Source organism: Elgaria multicarinata, chromosome 6 (assembly GCF_023053635.1).
Source record: "Elgaria multicarinata webbii isolate HBS135686 ecotype San Diego chromosome 6, rElgMul1.1.pri, whole genome shotgun sequence".
Taxonomy (NCBI): Eukaryota; Metazoa; Chordata; class Lepidosauria; order Squamata; family Anguidae; genus Elgaria; species Elgaria multicarinata.
The window spans coordinates 85,971,083-85,993,197 of record NC_086176.1 but is presented as its reverse complement, the minus strand read 5'-3'; the positions used below and the strand labels follow the sequence as shown (position 1 = coordinate 85,993,197).

The 22,115-nt window shown below is 40.1% G+C and overlaps 1 protein-coding gene across 3 annotated transcripts in view; it reads left to right on the top strand.

Moving 5' to 3' along the window:
- DMGDH (dimethylglycine dehydrogenase) overlaps positions 1 to 22,115 on the top strand; it is a 68,299-nt gene extending 46,184 nt beyond the window's left edge. For all 3 annotated transcript variants that reach the window (XM_063127971.1, XM_063127973.1, XM_063127972.1), the window contains 2 exons: positions 18,003 to 18,137; positions 18,993 to 22,115. In XM_063127971.1, coding sequence (XP_062984041.1) covers positions 18,003 to 18,137; positions 18,993 to 19,208 — 351 coding nt within the window. In that variant the 3' untranslated portion in view covers positions 19,209 to 22,115. The remainder of the gene's footprint in view (positions 1 to 18,002; positions 18,138 to 18,992) is intronic.

Genomic DNA, 22,115 nt, shown 5'->3' with positions numbered 1-22,115 from the left:
ATCTCATGCACGTGTTTCTCACTCAAGCATCACATAACACCCAGCATATGGAGAGAAAGATGGAAGAGAGCAAGCTTCCTGCCCTAGCTTTTTGTAGCATTAATTTGTATTGATTACCAATAAAAAATTAAATGACAAATAGTAAAACAAGAAGAAAACATAAAGACAAATCAATAACCACATAAAACGAGAAATAAAACTAAGAAGTCAAAATATGATTAATGGGTTATTGTATAAAGTAGATTACAAAGTATTAGTAGCCCTTTTCATATCTTCCCTCGACACATATATTGAATGGTTTAAGAATAATAGGACTCTGTCTTTCTGCCCCCAACTGTTGCATGTTCAGTGGAAAATATAAAAAGGGGTTCTATGCATAGGAACCTAGGAAGCTGCTTCATACTGAATCCGACCATTGGTCCGTCTAGCCCAGTATTGTCAACACTGACTGGCGTGGCTCTCCAAAGCTCAATCTACATGGAAACGCATGCAGAAGCGTTTTCAGCTTTTACCTGGATTACATGAAATTGACTTTGGTCCATCAGCGGCCCACAAAGCAAGCAAACTGGAGTATACACCACCTAAAAGTCCGCATTCACAAGCCACAGAGCACTTTAAACCACCTTATTTTGGGATTGAGTGGGTGGAGTCCCACCAATTGAAGTGAACACCATTAACTGCAGAGATGCTGCTCAGCGAATGAGAGAGGCTTGTTCCCCACCCTGTCCATGTTTCCACTATGGGTTGCCTCTTCTCCTTCTCCTCTGTGTATTTAGTTTTCACTGTATCGCAGTAACTACACTGCAAAATGCCACTGCTACGGGCTCCAGCTACTGGCTGTCCTTTCTCGTTCCCTCTGGGTAGTCTTGCATTTTCAGTGTATCGCAGTAACAATACTGTGAAATGCTGCTGTTACAGGCTCCTGCTACTGGCTGCTCCCTCTCCTTCCCCGCTATTTATTCTTTATTGTACACTACATTTAAGCTAGCTACTCCACTATTGTGAATGGAGAAAGGAGGCCACTTATTGTGAAAACAGCCATACTGCGAATGAGGGAAAAGAGGGAATGGGGAGGGGGCAGATCCAGGTCACAGAAATAGGCACACCCAGGATTTACTGAGGGGTTATGGGGCACATTGCACCGGAACCCTCAGGAGCCTCATTTAAGGAAAAACAACGCACTGAAATGACTTTCCCAAAAATGCACTTTTTCCAGAGGGAAGTTGCAGGGTTGCTGCAGATTGGCGATAAAGTCATCCGTTGTCAGCGCCCTAATGATCTCTCGTTCCACATTGAATCCACTGTGTAGATTGGCTCCAGGGTTTCAGGCAGGATTTTTCCTGACCTACTTGGAGATTCCAGGGATTGAACCTGGGACTTTCTGCATGTGAAGCATGCACTCTACCACTGAGCTACGGCCTCTTGTATGTACCTCATGTATGTACATCTGCATATGTGTATGTCTTCCACACATTCGGGAACCAGGATTGTGCAGCTGTACATGCAAAGTGGCCCCTTTCACACCTTCCATTCAATGTAAGCAGGGCAGAGGTCAGAACCAGCAGAGGTTGGGACAAACCATTCTGCGTATATATGGAGGCAAGATGTAAAGAGGCTAATATTTGGTATTGATAGATCAGTTAAATCCACATTTGCATTTGAAACATGTAGTGCATGATTTCCATTTCGGGATCTCTGTTTTCACTTTCTTTTAGCAAGAGGAAACTATGGATGAATTTTATCACCCAATTTTATGGGTGATTTTCATTTAAATTAACTTCTAGATATTTCCCAGCTCCAGTTTAAATCATGAAACCATGTAGATTTGCTAAAATGTGTCCACATCTGTCCATTTATATTTAAGACAGTTGAGGATTTTCATAATGCATCTGGAATCTTGAGATTCTCCCACAAGATGCCAGGTGTTTTTTTGATGCAGCACCAAGGGCCTCATTAGAATTTGTTGTTTATAGAGACACATCATTAGCAATTGGATTCGCCTTATTTTATCTATTTGTCATTTATGTGTATGCCCTTAATTGATTGGTTGTTCCTCAAGCAGATCACCTCTCTATAGAGAGGGCAAGAAGTTGTGGCAAGGGACACCCCTATATTATCCTTCTCCATAAAGTTATGGCCATGAAGTCTCACCTAAGATGACCACATGGAAAGGAGAACAGGACTCTTGTATCTTTAACAGTTGTATTAAAAAAAAGGAATTTCAGCAGATGTCACTTATATGCATGCAGCACCTGGTGAAATTCCCTCTTCATCACAACAGTTAAAGCTGCAAGAGCCCTGCCGTCTTTTGTATCTGGTCTCTCTAGTATAGCTACACAAAAGTGGGCAGGGCTCCTGCAGCTCCTGACTCTTTTTAAACCTAACACATCCCACCTTGGTAATAAGATCATACCTCCAGATCCTGGCCCAATTAGGGCTTGGGAAGCTGAGTGACATTATGCAGCAGAGTTGATTAATTGAACTTCTGCTAGTTAACAAATTATCTGAGACATAATTCATAGAAGTACCTTTTGTATCAGATTAACTTGAAAGTCCCACATTAATAATTATGTGAAGCTTTCCAGTGCATGCATGTGGAGAAAAATACCTGCATGTATGTGTCAAATATTGTAATCTGCAGACAAGTCTTATTTTAATTCCAGAAGTGCCTTCTGTGTATGAATTGTGTAATATGCAAAGCACCCTTCAGTTTGAACTTTTTCATTCCTTATGTAGAGAGAGGCTTCCCAACTGCTGGCTTTGTCAATTATAAAATAGCTCAGTTCAGACAACCACCTAAATTATGATCCTACCTGGAACAGTGAGTCTTGGGCTCATGTGCTCCTCCTCCCCTTTCCACATCTTTTGCATAGAAAGGGAGGAGAGTGAAAGCTGACACTTTCGCTTTAAGAACAAACCACAGTTCTGGCTTATGTTGGTTTGTTTTAACTATGGGTAGTTGGAAATTCATAAATAAATCCAATATTTCCAATGTTTTGGTATGGCTGTTGGAGATAGAAAATCTGTCAAATATTGGTTGCCCCTAGGGGCAAAAAGTATTTTCTATGTTTACCTATCAAGGGGATTTAATTTGGAAGGCTGTCCTGAAATTACTCAAGAATGGCCAATGAAGAATAATTAATTTCAAAATATTGCACAGGCATGGCCTCCTGTGTGTTGTAAGGTGATGGTTAAAGCAGATTACAGCAGATGTTGGTGCTCTCTTACACAGTTGAGTAGCTTTGTGTATATAATTTGGATCCATTCCAACTTTCATAATAGATTTACCAGAAAAATTGCACTACTAGAAGGTGTGTGCATATCTTTTTGACAGCTTTTTGCAGATTGAATTATAATATTTCTGTAACTAGGGACACAAGCATCATTGTCCTTAATTGTCTCCTTTTGTTTTTCTGCCCGGATAAGAAAACAAACTCATAATTGGGGAGTTTCTTTCTATATTCCACACCACTCTGCACACTTCAAATTAAAACCATGATTAGCAGCTGCTACTGAGACTGGTCTGGTTCTCGTTACCTTTGATAAAAAAAAATATGTATAGGAGAACATTCTTTGTATTAAACCCTTGAAGGCAGCTAAGGTGTTACAATTTGGTCTATGAATATTCAAATCAGCCCCTATACTGCAGGAATATAAAATGAAAGCACTTCGTAATTTTTATTCCTTTTTCAAAAAAGAAAAAGTACTAACATAAATTTCCTGCTAATCATTAATTTTTTAAAGATCTAGGAAACAACCTTTAAACAATTTTCTTAAAAAAAATGTATGGGCACACTACTATTATCAGACTGCTTCAAATAAGATAAAATCTGTCTCACTGAATAAGAAATTGTGTAAATCCTGTGTTCATCACACATGACAAATGACATCAAAAATCAACAGCATTTCCTACATGGAAATCACATATTCCCAAGATGCTCTTTTGTATTTGTGAATTTATTCAGAATGTGGAAAGTACTTGCAATTTGTTGTGTGAATATATGTTTCCCCCTAAAGGCAAAGTATTAGTTGCTCGGGTCATTTCACTGAAAGACAAACCTTAGATACTTCATTTAGAAACATCTTGCAGATTCTGGGCAGTATCCAATGCTGCCCATCCGCAAGTGGTGCCCTTATGTGAGCTCCTCCATCCTGTCCTGTTCCAGAAACGAGTGTTTCAGCTTGTTCTGGCTTGCCCCTGGAAGCACTACACCTTGGTTGAGTGCTACTTGCAGAACAAAATCGGTGGGGCTTGCTGCTTGTGGGCGGTCACCATTGGATTCTTCCCAATGAGATATTATTTCCATTAGATAGTTTATATGTGACAATAAGCATGAATGTATCCATGTGATACACAGTCCTCTTCATACTCTGTCATATATGTTGACACTAGAAAACTCAGATTGTTTTTATAGTTATTTCATTTCAACTATGGAAAACTGAGGGGTTTAAACTACCCAGTTAAATCTTATGTGCAACTGGTTAGGTAGGGTGACCATATGAAAAGGAGGACAGGGCTCCTGTATCTTTAACATTTGTCTTGAAAGGGGAATTTCAGCAGGTGTCATTTGTATGCTTGCAAGCACCTGGTGAAATTCCCTCTTCATCACAACAGTTAAAGCTGCAAGAGTCCTGCCCTCTTTTGTATCTGGTCACTCTAGTATAGTTCCTGCAGCTTTAACTGTTGTGATGAAGAGGGAATTTCACCAGGTACTGCATGCATACAAATAACACCTGCTGATATTCTTTCAGTACAACTGTTAAAGATACAGAAGCCCTATCCTCCTTGTCATATGGTCACCCTAAACTGGATCAGATGCTTGTTTATTTGGAAATAAGTCTCACTGAGTTGAAATGTATGTAAGGCTGTGGCTTTAGTCTTCATTAGCTTTTATAGGAGGCTAGATGCCTATATATCTGTTCTTTAGACACCCTTCTATCTTCATTTTCAAAACTAAAGCAATCATAACAACTAAGCAATTCTAAGCAGTCAACAGGCAGCATTTTTTGTTACAGCAGCAGTTGTGAGAAATATTCTCATTTCCATCCTGGCCTTGGTGCTTCTGCTTTTTAGGAACAAAAGGCTGATAATGGTTTATGAAGGAAACAGCTTTGCTTTAACAGATCATCCATGCGTGAAAACCAAGAGGAGGACAGTTGTTTAAAGGAGGCTCTTTCATTTTTCCACATTTCACATAATCAGAATATTTGAAGAAAGATTGCCAGGCCCGCAAGCCTTTGAATCTAATATTGTAGTATATGCAGGGCTTTTTAAAGGGAAAGAAATAGAACTGTACCATTAAATGTGATTGTAATTCACATACATAGCACACACCACTATAACACACCTGTGTGTTTTTCTTCTGTGTGTGCAATCTTTGTTGCTTACTGTCACACTCTGGGGTTCTAAAAGAGTTTGGATTAGTCACTTTACTTTTCACATTATTATCAGTAGGCCTGTTCAGACAACATGCTAGGCCATGGTTAAGCTGCTAACCCTCTTGCAGCAAATGGTTAGTGAGCATGTTTAAAACGTGGTTAGGGTGCCACCATGGTTAGGAATGGTTCACACGACACAATAAGCCCTGATGTTTAGCTCAAAATGCTTAACCACTGTGGCTTAGTGTGTTATCTGAACAGGGTCAGTCACTTTACATCAGCTAACATAATACAACTTTTGCATTACCTGAATTTTGAACAGCATAAATGATCTTTTTGAACTGCACATTACCCCCCCCCGCCCCCGGAACTTCACATTTTGGGTCTACTTTCACGTTAAAGAAAGCCCTATGTATGTGTGCCATCACTACTTTGACTATAAGGTCAAAATGTCAGTATTTGGACCTGTTAAAAAGGTATTTTAGGTTTGATACCGAGCTCAGTTTCTGCAGGCATTTGGTTGGCTTCATGCATCTAATTTAGATTTAATGTGTTTCTGGAGTTTCTGCTGTTAGTGTTACTCTCCATCTTTCTCTACATTGTCTTAAATTTGATATAGAAATTTGGCCATTTACTTTAGTAATGTACATTACTTTTCTGATTATGGTTAAGTATTTATTTTGAGACCCATGAGAGAAATACAGTATATGCCAAAGAAAGAATTTGTTGGCAGACTATAATTGCTGTTGAACTGTCCTTGTCTTACTGTTCTATATCTTTTTATTTAAGTTTACTGTTTATTCATTTTATAAACAACAATGTCCAGCTCAGGTTTTCCTCTGAAAAACATGAAGTATATAGTATTTGTTAAAAAAAGAAAAAAGAAAAGAAAAGGCAAACAATACTTTAGTGTGTGTTTTCCCCATATTTGTTAGGGTTTGGGGATTTTATTTTGATTTTTGCCCTTTTAGTGTAATCATATTTCCTTATATTTGGTTATGATGGAAAATTCAGTACACCATAAAGAGAATTATGACAGATGAAGAAAAAATAAGGGATAGGAGAGAAAAAGGGAACACACAATTCAGAAGGAATTTGCCTAACGTAAGCCTTACTGAAATTTGTGAACCGCCCAGAGAGCTCCGGCTATTGGGCGATATAGAAATGTAATAAATAAATAAATAAATAAATAAATGGAAGCTGTACACAAATACTTGTGTACTACCATTCATTTCAGCGGCTGTTCTGTAAGAGACATCACTGCTAGATAAGGGAAGTCCCTTGGGGATAATGTTTCAGGATCTGCGTGCCAGCACTGAGCAGGACCAGAGCCACACATCCCTCTTTTTTCCGCTCTTAACCATTTTGATCTTACGAATCTCAAAACAGAAAGAGATAAGGATGGGGTGGTGATGATCGCCCCCACCCACAAACACACATGTCCATCCATTCTCTCCCCCCCCCCTTGTCTTTCTGGGGGTGTCTGAATGAGGACAGAATGAGAAGGGTGTTGGGGTATTATCCAAATTTTCTTGAAATCAGCTTTGGTCTATCAGCTAGAAAAGCAGAGTAAACAGTACCTAAAACCCCTGCCATTGAATTCCCCTTACTTTGGGGTAGAGTGGGTGGCGTCCCGCCTAGTAAAAGTGAACATCACCAATCCCATTGATGCTGCTCAGTCCATAAGAAAGGCTTGCTCCCTGCCCTTCTCCATGCTGCTCTGCTCAGGGAAGTTTCATGAAAAAGCAATCTGATTGTTTTCCCTACTTCAGCAGGGCTGCTGCTGCTGCTGCTGCCGCCTCTGCTTCCCAACCATGAACTCCTCCTCCTGCCCACTCTTTTATGAATGGGAGAGAAAGGCTAGTTCCCCCTGAAACAATGCAGTGGTGCTTTTATGAACGAGGAATGCAGGCTAGTTAATCTTCCTGTGGAAAGGAAGCAATATGGAAACCCTGAAGCTCCAAATCAGCACAGTGGTGCTTTTATGAATGAGAAAGGCAGGCTACTTACTCTGCCTGTAGAAAGGAAGCAATACCAAAACCCTGAAGCCCAGAAAAACAGCAGTGGCGTTTTTATGAATGGGGAAGTAAGCTGTATACTCCAACTGGCGAAAGTGAGTACTGCCCAACACAGGCTGCAGACCATGTGTCCTACTCTGGGGGAAAACAGTAATGGGGGTGGGGTGACCTTGATCATGTCACTGCCAGATCACAGCCACATCACAGAGGCATGCCTAGGATTTAACGCAGGGGAACGGGGCACACTGCAGCAGATCTGCTTGGGAGCTGCTTTATGTAAAAAAAATGCCCCACTAAAAGGTGTTTCTGAAAATGCGGCTTTTCCAGGGGAAAATGGCTGCGAATTGGCAACAGCATCTGTGGAAAGCAACCCTGATGTGCTGTTGCCCACAGCAAATCAGAAGTGTAGATTGCCCTCCTCTCTCTCTCTCTCTCTCTCTCTCTCTCTCTCTCTCTCTCTCTCTCTCTCTCTCTCTCTCACACACACACACACACACACACAGATTTCCATTCATCCATTCACACACACACATCCCTTGAGTTTCTTGAAATGGCAGCTCCTGAGGCTCCCTCCCTCCCCTGTGGGCTTTTCCCAACAGAAGGGTGAAGAGAAGAGCTTTAGGAGCCACCGCTTCAAGTTGCCTTGAGGTGAGAGCTCCCAGTCAAGCCTGTTTCCCCTAACCCTCTCCTCTGGAAAGCATCAGAAGCTGCCAGGAAGAGCCGTTCCCCATACGCTTGGCTGTGCTTTATTACTTTTACTGTGTACTCCACATCCCACCTCTGTCGCCATTCACTTCGCTGAATTCAACCTTGATACATGTATAGTGGCAAACTACATGGAACAACTACAGTGTACTAAAACATTTTCCTGTTAGGAAGTCATTATTACCCTGAATAGTCAGGCATGGCTCATATGAATCACTTCTCTATATTATGCTTTTAGTTCTACATGAAGAATTTAAAAGTAAATTAGGGAGTTTTGAGCATCTAGACACTGAAGATTTATTTGAAGTCCAAGTTACATGATTATGTTTGCTATAATGGTAAACATTTCTTACAAACCAGTTTTTGAAAGATTATTAATTCATCCTAAATGAAGACATACATTTTTGGAATAAGTTCTAAAAAATGTGTTTATTTGAATGTCTCTCTTTTATATTGGATCACTTTTATATTGGTAGTGTACACAGAGCTATGACATAGTAATGTAATAAATAAATAAAATAAAGACAATATTTTATACTTGATTACTGTATTAAGAAACAACAGTTATATTCCTGTAAAAACGTATCTACACAATTCTATCTTTAAGTGATGGTTGTTTACTACAGGTATGTAATATGGTTATGACAATCTAAAGCTTAGGGCGCATTCGGATGACACAATAGCCAACCCTGCCCTTATAGTCCACTCCAGGAATGGTTATTTGCATGTCGCTCTTGGGTGACATGCTAATAAGTCATCCGTGGAGTAGAGTATAAGGATAGGGTTGGCTATTACTCTCTCTCCGCCCTCCCCACCGAATGGTGGCGCTGCTTCCCCCTTATCTTTTCAGGGCACCACTATTCATAGAATCATAGAATAACAGAGTTGGAAGGGGCCTACAATAACAGAGTTGGAAGGGGCCTGTCAAGAAGCTGTGAATGGGTCTCCTCGCTTGTCAAGGGAGGAGACCCATCTGCGGCTTCTTGCTTTTGGCTGTGTATTCCTCCGCGCTGCCGCCACCGAAACAAAAAGCTGCAGATGGATCACCTTGTTGTCAGGGGAGGAGATCCGTCCACTGTGAAAGGAGGTGGCTGAGCCAGGGAAGGAGGTAGTGGTGGGGAGCGAAGTCATCCCCTGGCAAGGGATGACTTTGCTCTGCCCCGCTGCCTCCTTCTCCGGTGGGGCCATAGAAATAAGGAAGGGGGCGGCTCTAGCAAACGTTGCTATAGACACCTTCTTCCTTGTTTCTATGACCCAGCTGTGGAAAGAGGCGGTGCCACGGAGCAATCTCATCTCGCTCTGCGCCTCCTTCTCCTTCCCCATTGGTTTCGAGGCCGAGGACGGAGAGAGCTGTAACATGGGGGCAAGTGGTGACTATCCCAGAATGCCTACAGTGGATCATGGACACATAAAGAAAGTCATTCAGAGAGAGACAGAATATGAAAATCAAAGTTCTATATGTCTTCCTTATTGTCAACAGGAAAGGAAATACTTTTTCAAAACTCCAAATTGTCATTTTCTTTTTTTAAATCTAAATCTCTTTCTACTATTATGTACAATCTTCATGTCTTCACTAAACAGCTATTTCAGAAAAAAAAAAGATTAAACTTATAAAAATATTTCTAGCTCATAGAATAAATTGTTGTACAATATTTTGTAAACTAAAAGTTATATCTAACTATCCCCTCCTGCTGACAGAACAGTTTCTATCAGTGGAACTGGGAGTAGAGCGATTCCCTTGCCCCACTGCACCTTCCCTCTGCACACCCTCAAAATCTGCTCAAGAGGGTTGAAGATCCTCCAGAGCAGATTTCGGTGGCGTCTGGGCTTCAGGGAGGAGAGGAGAGGGGAAGTTTCTATTGTACAAGCAGAGGTCAGCTTGCACTACATTGTATTCCTCCCTTAGTAAACTGTTGTGTGTTTTTTTTAAAAAAGGATAAATATAATATATATTAAATTTTCTTGCATAAATCAAATTGTGAGATTTTTTTAAAAGGCGAAGGCAAATCAAAATTACTTTACCTGTCTCCCTGTTTATATATTCACAGGAGTTAACTGCCTTCTATGCAATTAATCTAGAAGTGACCCATTAAAGCAATTCACATCTGTTGCCAGGTCATACTCAAGGCTCCAATTATGATTGCTGCATTAACCTTCATGCAAACTGTGTTTTCCATTTATATGTGATGGATTTATGAGAGTCAAATGAATAATGTTGAAGAGTAAGCACTGGGGAGCTTAGAAGTATTTAAATGCATGTTTCTTTTATAGGCAGAGTTTCATTACAGCTTGTAGAGGCAAAACGCAGTACTACTGCCTGCTAACCATGGCACATTTACATCCTACAAATCTAAATGTCAAACTCTGCCTATGATTTCTCTCTTTTCCATCATATCTCCTGCAAACAACCAAAAGCAACAGTGTGCTCACTTATGTCAGCTGGTGTACTATGGATAGCTGCTTTTACTGGGCACAGCCTGATTGACATTTTCTATAAGGGTATGTCTGCCCCACAGTCACTCTGGTGGCTCATGTTTTGGTTTGTCCTTCAGTGTGGTATAGTGGCTAAGGTGTTGGACTGGGAGTCAGGAGATCTGGATTCTAGTCCCCACTTGGCCATGGAAACCCACTGGGTGACTTTGGGCCAGTCACAGACTCTCAGCCCAACCTACCTCACAGGGTTGTTGAGAGGATAAAATGGAGAGGAGGAGAATTATGTATGCTTCCTTGGGTTCCTTGGAGGAAAAAAGACAGGATATAAATGCAATAATAAATATTTTTTTCTCATCATCCCAGTGCTTAGTGCATTTACTGCATATGTATAAGGAGACACCAAGAACAAGAAATAAATTGTGCGTGTTCAAACTGGAAGCTGCCCATGCCTGCTCACAAGTACTTTTACTTGACAGTAGGAGAACCAGCACACGGATTGCTATTACACAATGTCCTGGGCTAATCACAAGCAAATTAATTGGCAGATGGGAGTGCTAGTGTGCTATTTAAAATCACCTTGCAGGCACATGTGAGAGTTTGGGGATATTGCATGAAAGTTAGTACTCTGCTGTCTTTCCTAAGAGGTTGAGTCCTAAGACGGAAGACCACCTGTCTTCAGTAAGTTTCAAGATATACTACATGCATTTTAAATGCTCATGTTTTGTAGACATGCCTTCTCTGATAATGGCTAGGGCTACTGATTATACTATTTGCCCATTACTTGAAAAAAAAACAATTTACAATAACACAACTATTATTTCTGCTATAAGAGAAGTATATTTCTATTATAATAAAAATCCTTAGATTGTCTTCATTAAGGGATATAAATCAAAACTTACCTGCAGATTCATATTATTTTGTGAGATATTCGTCATCCAGCAAAAATAAATTACTGACTGGATTGACTGAATATGAGAAGTATAATGTTTACAGACTCTTATTGTCCAACTCTTCGGTTCACAAGGACATACTGGTTGCTTTAATCTCCATATTTAATGAGATATTGCCAGAACTTTTCTCCTTCTGGAACTCTGTTTGTGCTCAGAAAACAAACACACATCACACAGGTTTTACACAGCAGAGCTGGTTTATTTCCTTCAGGCTTCTGTGCAGTTCAATTCAGATCAGTTCAGATCAGCACACTGAGGCATGCACAGAGAGCAGTGATCATAGAGCAGTGATCTGTAAGCAGTGATCAGTTCCATTTTACAAAGTGAGAAACTATATACACATCTTACACAATTCTTATCTACATTACATACAGCTGTGATGAGGCTAACTTAGAATCTTGGCAAGGTTCCCAGAACAGCCTCTATCTCAAGGTAATTACCCACAGATAGTCTTTCTCTGTTTAACCCCGAGATAGCCATACACACACAATTTTAATGACTAAGCAAGTATTTCTTTTCATATACTTAACAGTCCTCCTCTTGCGCATGTTGTTTAAATTGTGTTACAATCTGAGACCCAGCTTTAAAAGCATCTCTTTGTGTTTTACCATTGAACGTTCCACCTGTTCTTCCTCATTTTGTTTTACTTTGAATACCCATTTACAGGTAATGGCTTTACGACCTTCAGGTAAAGGTACTAGCTCCCACGTTTCATTTTTTTCCATTGCTTTGATTTCCTCTGACATTGCTTCATGCCAGCCCTGAGCTTCTGTAGGTTCCATCTCCTGAATTTCCTCAAATGAAGTAGGTTCATAGGCTATTAGTAAAGCTCTATGAGAAACCTGTTTGCTTTGGTATTCATCTGAATAACGAATTGGAGCTTTGCGTTCCCTTTCTGATCGTCTTGGCATAGTTACAGGCATAGTTTCCTCCTCTACAGTTTCTTCCCCATCCCTCTCTTGCTGAGATTGTTTAGGAATTTCTTCTGTTTCTACAGCTTTCTGTTCTACAGGCAAACTTACATACTGTTTTGTTTCCTGCATTTGTTCATGAAAAACTACATCTCTGCTCACAATTACACTTTTGTGATATGGAGACCACAAACGATAGCCTTTTGTTTGTGTATCATATCCCAACAGTTTACATTCCAAACCTCTTTGAGCTAGTTTTCCTGGTCTGTTTTCTTTCTGAATATGAGCAAAACATTTACTTCCAAAAACCCTTATATGTGACACTCTAGGTTTTCTTTTGTAAAACATTTCATATGGGGTTTTTTCATGTACAGAGTGGTAAAGCCTGTTTAACAAATAATTTGAGGTGGACAAAGCTTCTGCCCAGAACAGGTTAGACAATCCTGACTCTTTCAATAGAGCTCTTAACATGTTCTGCAAGGTTCTGTTTTTCCTTTCTGCAACTCCATTTTGAAATGGTGAATATGGAGCAGTAAGGTCATGTTGTATACCCTCATCACTGAGGAATTTTTTAAATTGGTTGCTAAGAAATTCACCTCCCCGGTCCGTTCTTAGATTAGCTATAGGTTCTTTAAATCTATTTTTACTCCACTTAACAAACGCTTTGAACTTTCCAAAAGTTTCACTCTTCTGTTTTAACACATACACAAATCCAAATCTACTGTAATCATCAACAATAGACAAGAAAAATCTGTTTCCTCCTTGACTTGTCTCAAAAGGACCTGCAAGATCTGCATGAATTAATTCAAAAATTCTTTTTGTTGTTCTCTCACTATGTTTTGGAATGTTTGACTTATGACACTTGGTTTCACTGCATACATTACATTCTACATAGTTAGAACATGGTTTGATTTTCACTCCTTCACACAATTCTGGAATCTTAGAAATTGTTTTATAGTTAGCATGACCAAACCTTTTATGAGTTAAATGGATACACTCTTGGTGTGGTTTGCAATTGGCTATTGTTTTTGTTGTGACTTTGCTGGCTACAACTTCATTTTCTGTACAAGTATTAATCACATACAAAGATTCTTTCATTATTCCCTGCACACACACCTTGTTTCCCTGTTTTATAGTACAATTTTCTTCAGTAAAACAAACCTCATACCCCATTTCTGTTAACTGAAACACACTTAGAAGGTTTGTTTCTAATTCTGGTACATATAAAACACTTTGTAGTTCAACTCCCAGACAATCAAAATATACATTACCCACACCACAAATCTGGATTTTTGTTCCATTTGCAAGGGTAACACACTTTTGCTCTGAAGTAGAAGTTTCCAAGGTTACAAATGAAAGTTTGTCTTTTGCCATACTTATTGAAGCCCCAGAGTCCAAAAACCAAGGATTCATTGTTTCTTTGACTCTTGCTAGAAGACACTTCTTTGTTGAGTCAGCTTCATTCATGTTGTTTTCTTCTCTCCACTTTGCTGTCGACAGTTTTTTCTTCTTGTTGTTGCAATCCCGCCTTAAGTGTTCTGTGGAACCACAGTTAAAGCATTTCCTTGCCTTTAATGCAGCCACCACGTCAGAAGATTTATGGCTTTGTTGAAATTCAGCCACAGGATGTTTAAAGCTCTGTTGTTTTGAAGCTTGTCTTCTTTCATAGGTTTCCAGTAGTTTTCCCGCTACATACTCGAGGGTTAAATTTTTCTCCTCTTGACTTTCCATCATGGTGACAACCGCGTCGTACGATGAATCAAGACTTGACAAAATCACATAGACTTGGTGTATAGTTGTAAACTCCATCCCTCGTGCCCTGAGTTGATTGAAGATTTCTCTCATGCTTTTCAAATGGTTTGACATAGACTCCCCTGGTTTCAGCTTCATTCCATACAGTTTCTGGGTTAGAATTATTTTACTGCCCGCTGTTTCTCTTTGATATACAGCTTGTAGCGCATTCCAGCACTCTTTTGATGTATTCAAAAACTGAATGAAGGAAATTTGAGAGTCTTCCACAGCTAATGCAATAACTGCCATTGCTTTTGCATCGTCCTTAAACCATTTAGCATTCTGTGGATCTGCTCTATCTGGTGGATCCTCTGTGACTACATACCACAGTTCAGCCTGAATCAGATACATTTGCATTTTGTAAGACCATAATGCATAGTTAGAGTCATTCAGCTTTTCCAACAATTGATGCAAACCAGACATATTAGCTCCTGCCATTTCCTCTGCTTTAGGAATTGGTATCTCACCGTCCTTCTGCTCAGAGTCCTCCTCAGAGTCAGCCGACTGAGATTTTTCCTCACTTTGCAGCACTGGCTTTAGCTTGATGTCTTCCTTCATCAACAGTTTTCTGTTTTAGCAGACTCCTGGTTCTGATACTGCACCGTTCCCATCAAGTTCTGGTTCTTCTGCCTGGATTAGGCTGGCGTAGGCTTCCTGGACTGGACTGGGCCCATAACCTTTGTTGGGTTATTGCCAGAACTTTTCTCCTTCTGGAACTCTGTTTGTGCTCAGAAAACAAACACACATCACACAGGTTTTACACAGCAGAGCTGGTTTATTTCCTTCAGGCTTCTGTGCAGTTCAATTCAGATCAGTTCAGATCAGCACACTGAGGCATACACAGAGAGCAGTGATCATAGAGCAGTGATCTGTAAGCAGTGATCAGTTCCATTTTACAAAGTGAGAAACTATATACACATCTTACACAATTCTTATCTACATTACATACAGCTGTGATGAGGCTAACTTAGAATCTTGGCAAGGTTCCCAGAACAGCCTCTATCTCAAGGTAATTACCCACAGATAGTCTTTCTCTGTTTAACCCCGAGATAGCCATACACACACAATTTTAATGACTAAGCAAGTATTTCTTTTCATATACTTAACAAATATAGGCAGATGGAAGCTTTATTTTATCCTTTGCCTGCGTTATTGCATAAAAATACATGTAAAGGATATTGTTCTACAATATGCACCTCGGTAGCATTTTACTGAACTTCAAGGGGCCGTGTGTATGTATATTAATTATGATGCATGAAGTTCCAGACAGGTTGTGATGTTACACACACAAGATAAGCAAAATTGATTCTTAAACTGCACGAGAATCTAGTAGTGGAAAGTAATTTAGTTCTTGGAACTTCATCAGGGTTTAGTTTTAGGGTTGAGCCAAAATGGCCTCTCAACTTCACCACCTTGCTCATAGGCTATAAAATAGCTCCCGTCTTTGATGACTGGACAAAGTGGGTCAGGGTTTGAGGTACCTGAGGCAGGGCTGTAGCCCAAATAGGCACAGTCGAGCAAGCAGAACAGGCTCTGAGGGGCCAGAGAAAATGGTATAGTCTAAATGGCATTGCAATGGATTGAGTCCATACTCAGAGGAGGTGGGGAAAGGCAGTGGCTGCAAATGCTACTCATAGCAACAAATTGCTCAGACTAATTGGCTAGCCTTAAGGCCAGGGCTTTATAGTCCTAAATGAGCCCGGATTGACCTTTAAGATCAACTGACATAAGTGGCAGATTTGCAGTACAGCATTTAGTTAACCAGATTTCATGGTGTAGGAGGTAACTACTAGACACCCTGTTCAAGACGCACAACCTGTCTCTCAAAGAATACTTTTACCATTAGTTCAATTAAAATTATCATCAATGTTATTATGTTAATCTCTAGGGAGTGCTGGGCATAACAAACTTTGGATTCATACAGTGTTGTTTTTATGATGTTTTTCTTTATCAGAAAATTGTTCATCCATAATTTTTAAACCCTAACTTCTGGTACTAAGCAGAACAGCAAAGCTCAGATGTGTGTGTGTGTGTGTGTGGTCAGATGAACAGGTTTCAGGAAAAGGAACAAGTAGGAGGAAATAGCAACAATTTCCTTTTCACAGCATTATTTTCCTATGGAATGGACAAGAAATCACGAGCAGACTTCGGGTTTTTTTCCCTGACTTGGAAGAAAGGGACTTAACTGCAGGGTAGGGGGGATGGGAAAAGGCTGTTAAATTATTGCCTGATCAGGAAGTACTTCCAGGCAAGGCTTTTACTGGACTTATTCACAGAATTTTACCAGGCAGGGGTGGGGTGTTGGTGCAGATGTCATTGTCTTTCCCATGTTTTCCAACAGTTAATTTCATCTTTTTTCTTACTGCAGAAAATTCATTAGATCAAGACGGAATAGCTGCACAATGCATTTTGGTTTGTAGCACTAGGGGGCTATCTATATGTGCTCAAAGCCCCACGGTGGCTGCAAATCTGCACTCTGTCAATTACATGACGCAGCCGCAGATTCGGAGTCACCGTGGGGCTTTTCCACAAAGCGGCACACTAAAAAAGTCAGGGGCTTACCCCAACTTTTTCAGTGGGAGTGAGATCACCCCGGCTCTTCCGCCATCTGACCTTGCTCCATGGCTGATCCGGGGTGGGGTGGGGTGGGGTTTGGTCCTGGCAGAAGGCAACCAGCAATTGGTAACTAAAAGCTAGGAAGAGGGCTGGGATGGCAAATCCAGTACCTGGATGACTGCCAGAAACCCGACACTCCCTCCTTGGCCACCCGAAGTAAACAAAACTGCGGGGTTTGGGGGGAACACAGCACCAACTCAGCAACGTGAAGGCATCCCATAGGAGCCCTCTATCTGGAAGCACCCTGTTTCCCCATTCTACCAAGTGCTGTGACTATTTCACTCTGGGATTCTGGCAGCAGTCTCTTTTCCTTGAAACCTAACAAAAATCCAAATTATGGGACAAGAGGCAGGAAGGCAGGAGTTCATCCCTGTCCTACTCAGATAACCAATGGAAGTGTTATGCCAACCCTTGATGTAGTTATTCCTGTTGAACTCAGACACCAAGGGCTCCATTCATAAGAAGAGTCCCGCTGGATCACACCAAGGGGCCAGTCAGATGCTGCTGGGAAGACTACAGACCAGCCATTTAGCTATCATGATTTAGAGCTGTTGACAGACCTATCATATGTGGATTTGTTTAATCCCCCTTTAAAGACATCTAAGCCAGTGGCCATCTACACATCTTATACTGAGTCAGACCCTTGGTACATCCAGCTGGCCATGGTTCTCCATGGGCAAATGGAGTTTTTCCCATCCTTGTTACCTCAGATCCTTTTAAGTGGTGATACCTGGAATACTCTGTACACAAAGCCATTTGTTCACAGCAAGAGTTGTGACCTCTACCTAATCCCTACCATTTGCTGCCTTGGGGATATAGGTGTTTCCAACCTTTTCCTTTGAGGGGATTTTTAAAAGTAGTGGTTGTTGGTTTTCTTTCAGTAACTTTGCCTGAGTAACTTCCCCAAGAAAGAACCCAGCAGGAAGCCACAGAGCTCCTTTCAGCATATTCTTCTTCTTCTTCTTTTGATAATTGGAATGTATAGATTTTAAAGGTCATAAATGTAGAAAAGCATGAAGTAAAATAACTGAACATGTCCACTTTGTGGCAAGATGAAATAACATTCATGAAATCCATAATTTTTACTTTTATCTAAAGCCTAATTGATGGGAAAACAAGCGAAGGGAAATTTAAATGCTTGCATCTATAACCTTGTCACAGAGCCTGACTAATCATTTATCATCATTATTTTTTTCCAGCCAGCAGACTTCATAGGAAAGCAAGCACTGAAGCAGATTAAAGAAAAGGGGCTGGAACGGCAACTTGCGTATCTCACCTTGGAAACAGATAACGTTGATCCAGAAGGAAATGAAAGTGTCTGGTATAAGAACAAGGCAAGTAGTGTAGATTTTATTGCAAGTAACCAAAGTTAATATTTCTGGAGCATATTCTGTGTTCCCATCCATTTTTAAAATCAAGAATAGTTTGGGCTAAAGGAAATAGCCCTACATGGTTGCAAACACCAACATGGGTTAAATTCAACGTCACTATAATGGAAGTCTGCTAACGTGACAGGAATTTCTCTCTCCTTACCCCTGCCCCCACCCACATTGTCTGAAAATCTGCTCCGGAGGGTATTTTGGCCCTCTGGAGCAGATTTTAAGAGAGTGCAGGGGCTGCAGGTGAGGAGGTGAGGGGAATCCCCCCCTCCCCAGTTCTGCTGATGGAACTGTTTCCATCAGCAGAATGACACCATTGGATAAAACCTCATGTGTTTGCACAAGTGAATAATAATAAAAAATAGCCCTGTGTTTTGTGTTAGCTGAACAGATGATAAAGGCTTTGGAATTCATGCAATCCTTTGTTGGGCTTCCAACGAAGGGACACCGTTTATTTATTATTTTTATTAACATTTATATATCGTTTTCCTTACTAAAAAGCCATCAAGGTAGTGCACAGCAATTTAAATCAGTAAAACCTTAGAAAAGATCACACCGAATCACTGTTTGCACTCCATTTCTTGGCTTCTTTGTGCAAAATGAATTTCTTCTTTAAATAGATGCAAGCCTTTTGTTAAGACATACTAGCTTTTTCTGATTTGATTAAAACAGACATCAACAGTGCAACATGAAGTCATATATTTGATTTTATAATGTATTGCCTGTGTTATACGTTAAATATTAACACAAACTGCATCAAGTGGGTAGACTTTCATGTACTATTTTTTTTTATATTTGGTTATTTTTCAGGTTATTGGTAACACCACATCTGGATGTTACAGCTATAGTACTCAACAGAGTCTGGCTTTTGCTTATGTCCCTGTGGAACTCAGTAAAGTTGGGCAGAAACTGGAAGTTGAACTACTAGGCAAAAAGTATCCAGCAACTATCATCCAAGAACCACTGGTAATGACTGAACCGACAAGAACACGGCTTCAAAAGAAGGGTGGGAGTACTAAAATATAAACAAAGTCAGACATGTAATTCTTTGATATTAAGAGTCTAGACTTGATTAACATATGACATATTTGACTTGATTTGAAGGCCTGTTCAGGTATTTCCCTCCCCCGTCACCCTCGCCACATGAACTAGAATTGTGGGAATGGGGTAGTATAGGCTCCCTGCATGATTTAGAACCTTGCATAACAGGGTTCAAAATTGCACAGAAAGCCTACACAAGTAGAGTAGACAGCCTGTTACAAAAGTTATCTCACCAAGACATGGAGGAAAAAATGGAGATGAGCGATAGGAACTAACAGAGGAGGTCTGGCCAACGAATATGGTCCAGCTCTCCTCATGCAATTCTAATCTTGTGGGTGGTTAATGTCTGAACAGGGCTTGAATTGATTGGAGATTGCATATGAACTATGCAATATAACATAATTCAATTTTATTGACAATTAAGAAATAATTGTTACTTTTTAACGTTAACTCTTGCTTGATGATATGTGATTCTGCACTACTAGCCTGAGCATAATTAGAGTAAATTCATTTAAATCAAAGGGATTCCTCATGGTTCATTATCAAAGGTATCCAGTGAGGTGCCACAAGGTTTGGACCTGAGCTCTGCGTTCTTCAACATTTTTATTAATGACTTGGAAGAAGAGTGTGGTGATGCTTATCACATTTGCAGATGATACAGGATTGGGTAGGATAGCTAATACCTTAGAAGACAGAAACAAAATTCAAAACTAACTTGATAGGTTAAAAAAACTGGACATAAAATAACAGAATGAAATTCAATAGAAACAAGCACAAAGCTCTTCATTTAGGCTTAGCTTGACAATAGCACATGTGAACAGGATCGTAGAATCATAGAATAGTAGAGTTTGAAGGGGCCTGTAAGGCCATCGAGTCCAACACCCTGCTCAATGCAGGAATCTTGGAGTTACAGGCCGTTTCTATACCTGCCTTTTTTCCAGGGATCATCCCTATGCATGCAAATGCCACACAGGGGATCCCAGGAACAGGCAGGGATGATCCCTCCATTTTCCTGGGATAATCCTTAGGTCTAGAAAGGGTCATAGTCAATAGCAACCTGAATATGAGTCAGCAGTGTGATGTGGCTGCAAAGAAGGCTAATGCAATTTTAGGCTGTATCAATAGAAATAGTTTCTAAATATGGGAAACTATATAATAGTTCCACTTTACCCTGTACTGGTCAGACTTCACCTTGAATACTGTGTCCAGTTCTCAACCCCACACTAAGAAGGCATCCAGAACTGGAATGAGTTCAAATAAACTGGAATGACTTTAGAGAAGGGTAACAAAGATGATCAGGGGATAAGAAACAAAGTCCTAAAAAGAAAGTTTGAAGGAACTAGGTATGTTTAGCCTTGAGAAGAGAAGATTGAAGGGGGATATGCTAGCATCTTTGAACCACCTAAAGCATGGTGGGCAACACGCTAAATTTAACCGTTGTAGTGCAATGGAGTGGTTTGCTGCTAAATTTTAGTGGATTTGGAGGCGGTTTTTGGATGGGGGTCCCATGGCCATGGGGGTCCCATGGGGGTCTGGTGGGTGAAAATGGGCCCCAGGTATTCCCTACCCTGTAACCTAAAGGGTTGTAACACAGAAAAGAGCCACAACTTGTTCTCTATCATCCAAGACTGTAGGACACAAAATAACAGGATTAAGTTACAGGACAGTAGATCTTGGTTGAACACCAGAAAAAGCTTCCTTACAGTCAGAGATTTACAAAATCATGGGTCTTTCTTGCTGGAACAGAACAACCTTGCTGGTGTTTGCTTTAGTTTAATTTTTAAAGAACGAGATGAGTGCTCCTGTGTTTGAGCTGAACATCAAGAGTGTTCAGCTGAGAAATAATTTTTAAAAGTTTACAAAATGCAATGGCAATGGGTTATATTGCTCATCCTTAGTGATGTCAAAATAGGAGTGTGTCACATTGGGTACAGTATGTAATGTAGTTGCACAAAAGGAATGAACATACTAGCAGGAAGAAAAATGTGATGTTCCTGGAAGAGCCTTGAAGAAAGACATCTGCATCTTAAACAGCAAATCACTAACAAATGCACATTTATTGTGCTATAAATTGATGATGTGGAATCGTCTATGATGCTAATTTTAGGGTATCACTGAAATACCTATACTAAATTAAACACGATTTTTCATTTATTCTCAGCTAATAAAGTAATACGTACAACATGAGCCACATTAATATGTAAAACAATTATTTGCAATATTTTATTCCATTTGAAATGTTTGGTTATTTGAAGATGATTTTGGACATTAAATATACAGAATGTGAACACAATATATTATCATAGGAAATAACAATTCCAGTGTGAGCACTGAGAGTATTCTGTTGTGCCTGAGCCTCTTGGGTTGTGATTGGACCAAGTTACTTAATCATTCAGGCAGCCAAAGTGTTTGCTGGGAGGCCCTGTATGTGCACTTAGAACTTTTCTGATCTTGCCAATTCTCTTCTGCCTTAATGATTTTCCACACCACATATCATTCTTGATTCTTCTGCTCTGTAGATTCTTGTTAATCTACGTCCTTCCCCACTACCCTATATATGGTCCTTGTTCTTACTGCTTTCCTATCATCCTTCCTCCCTCTCAGAAGTCATGTGTAATCTCACACACTCTGTCTTCCTGGGGAGGGGAGTTTATGCAACCTAAAACCTCCAGTAAGGCCAGACAGTTTGTAATCCAGGAGGCTTCTTCTTTAACTCTTTCTATTCCTTTAAAAAAAGCATTTACATTTTTTAGAGTAACATCAACCTGGGCTTATAACATTGACTATTTTGTTATTATTGTATTGCTTTGCTTTGAATACCTGTATAATATAAACTTGCTTCCAGCATTTGAACATAATAATTGATCCAATAAAAGTATCACTTTAATTGTC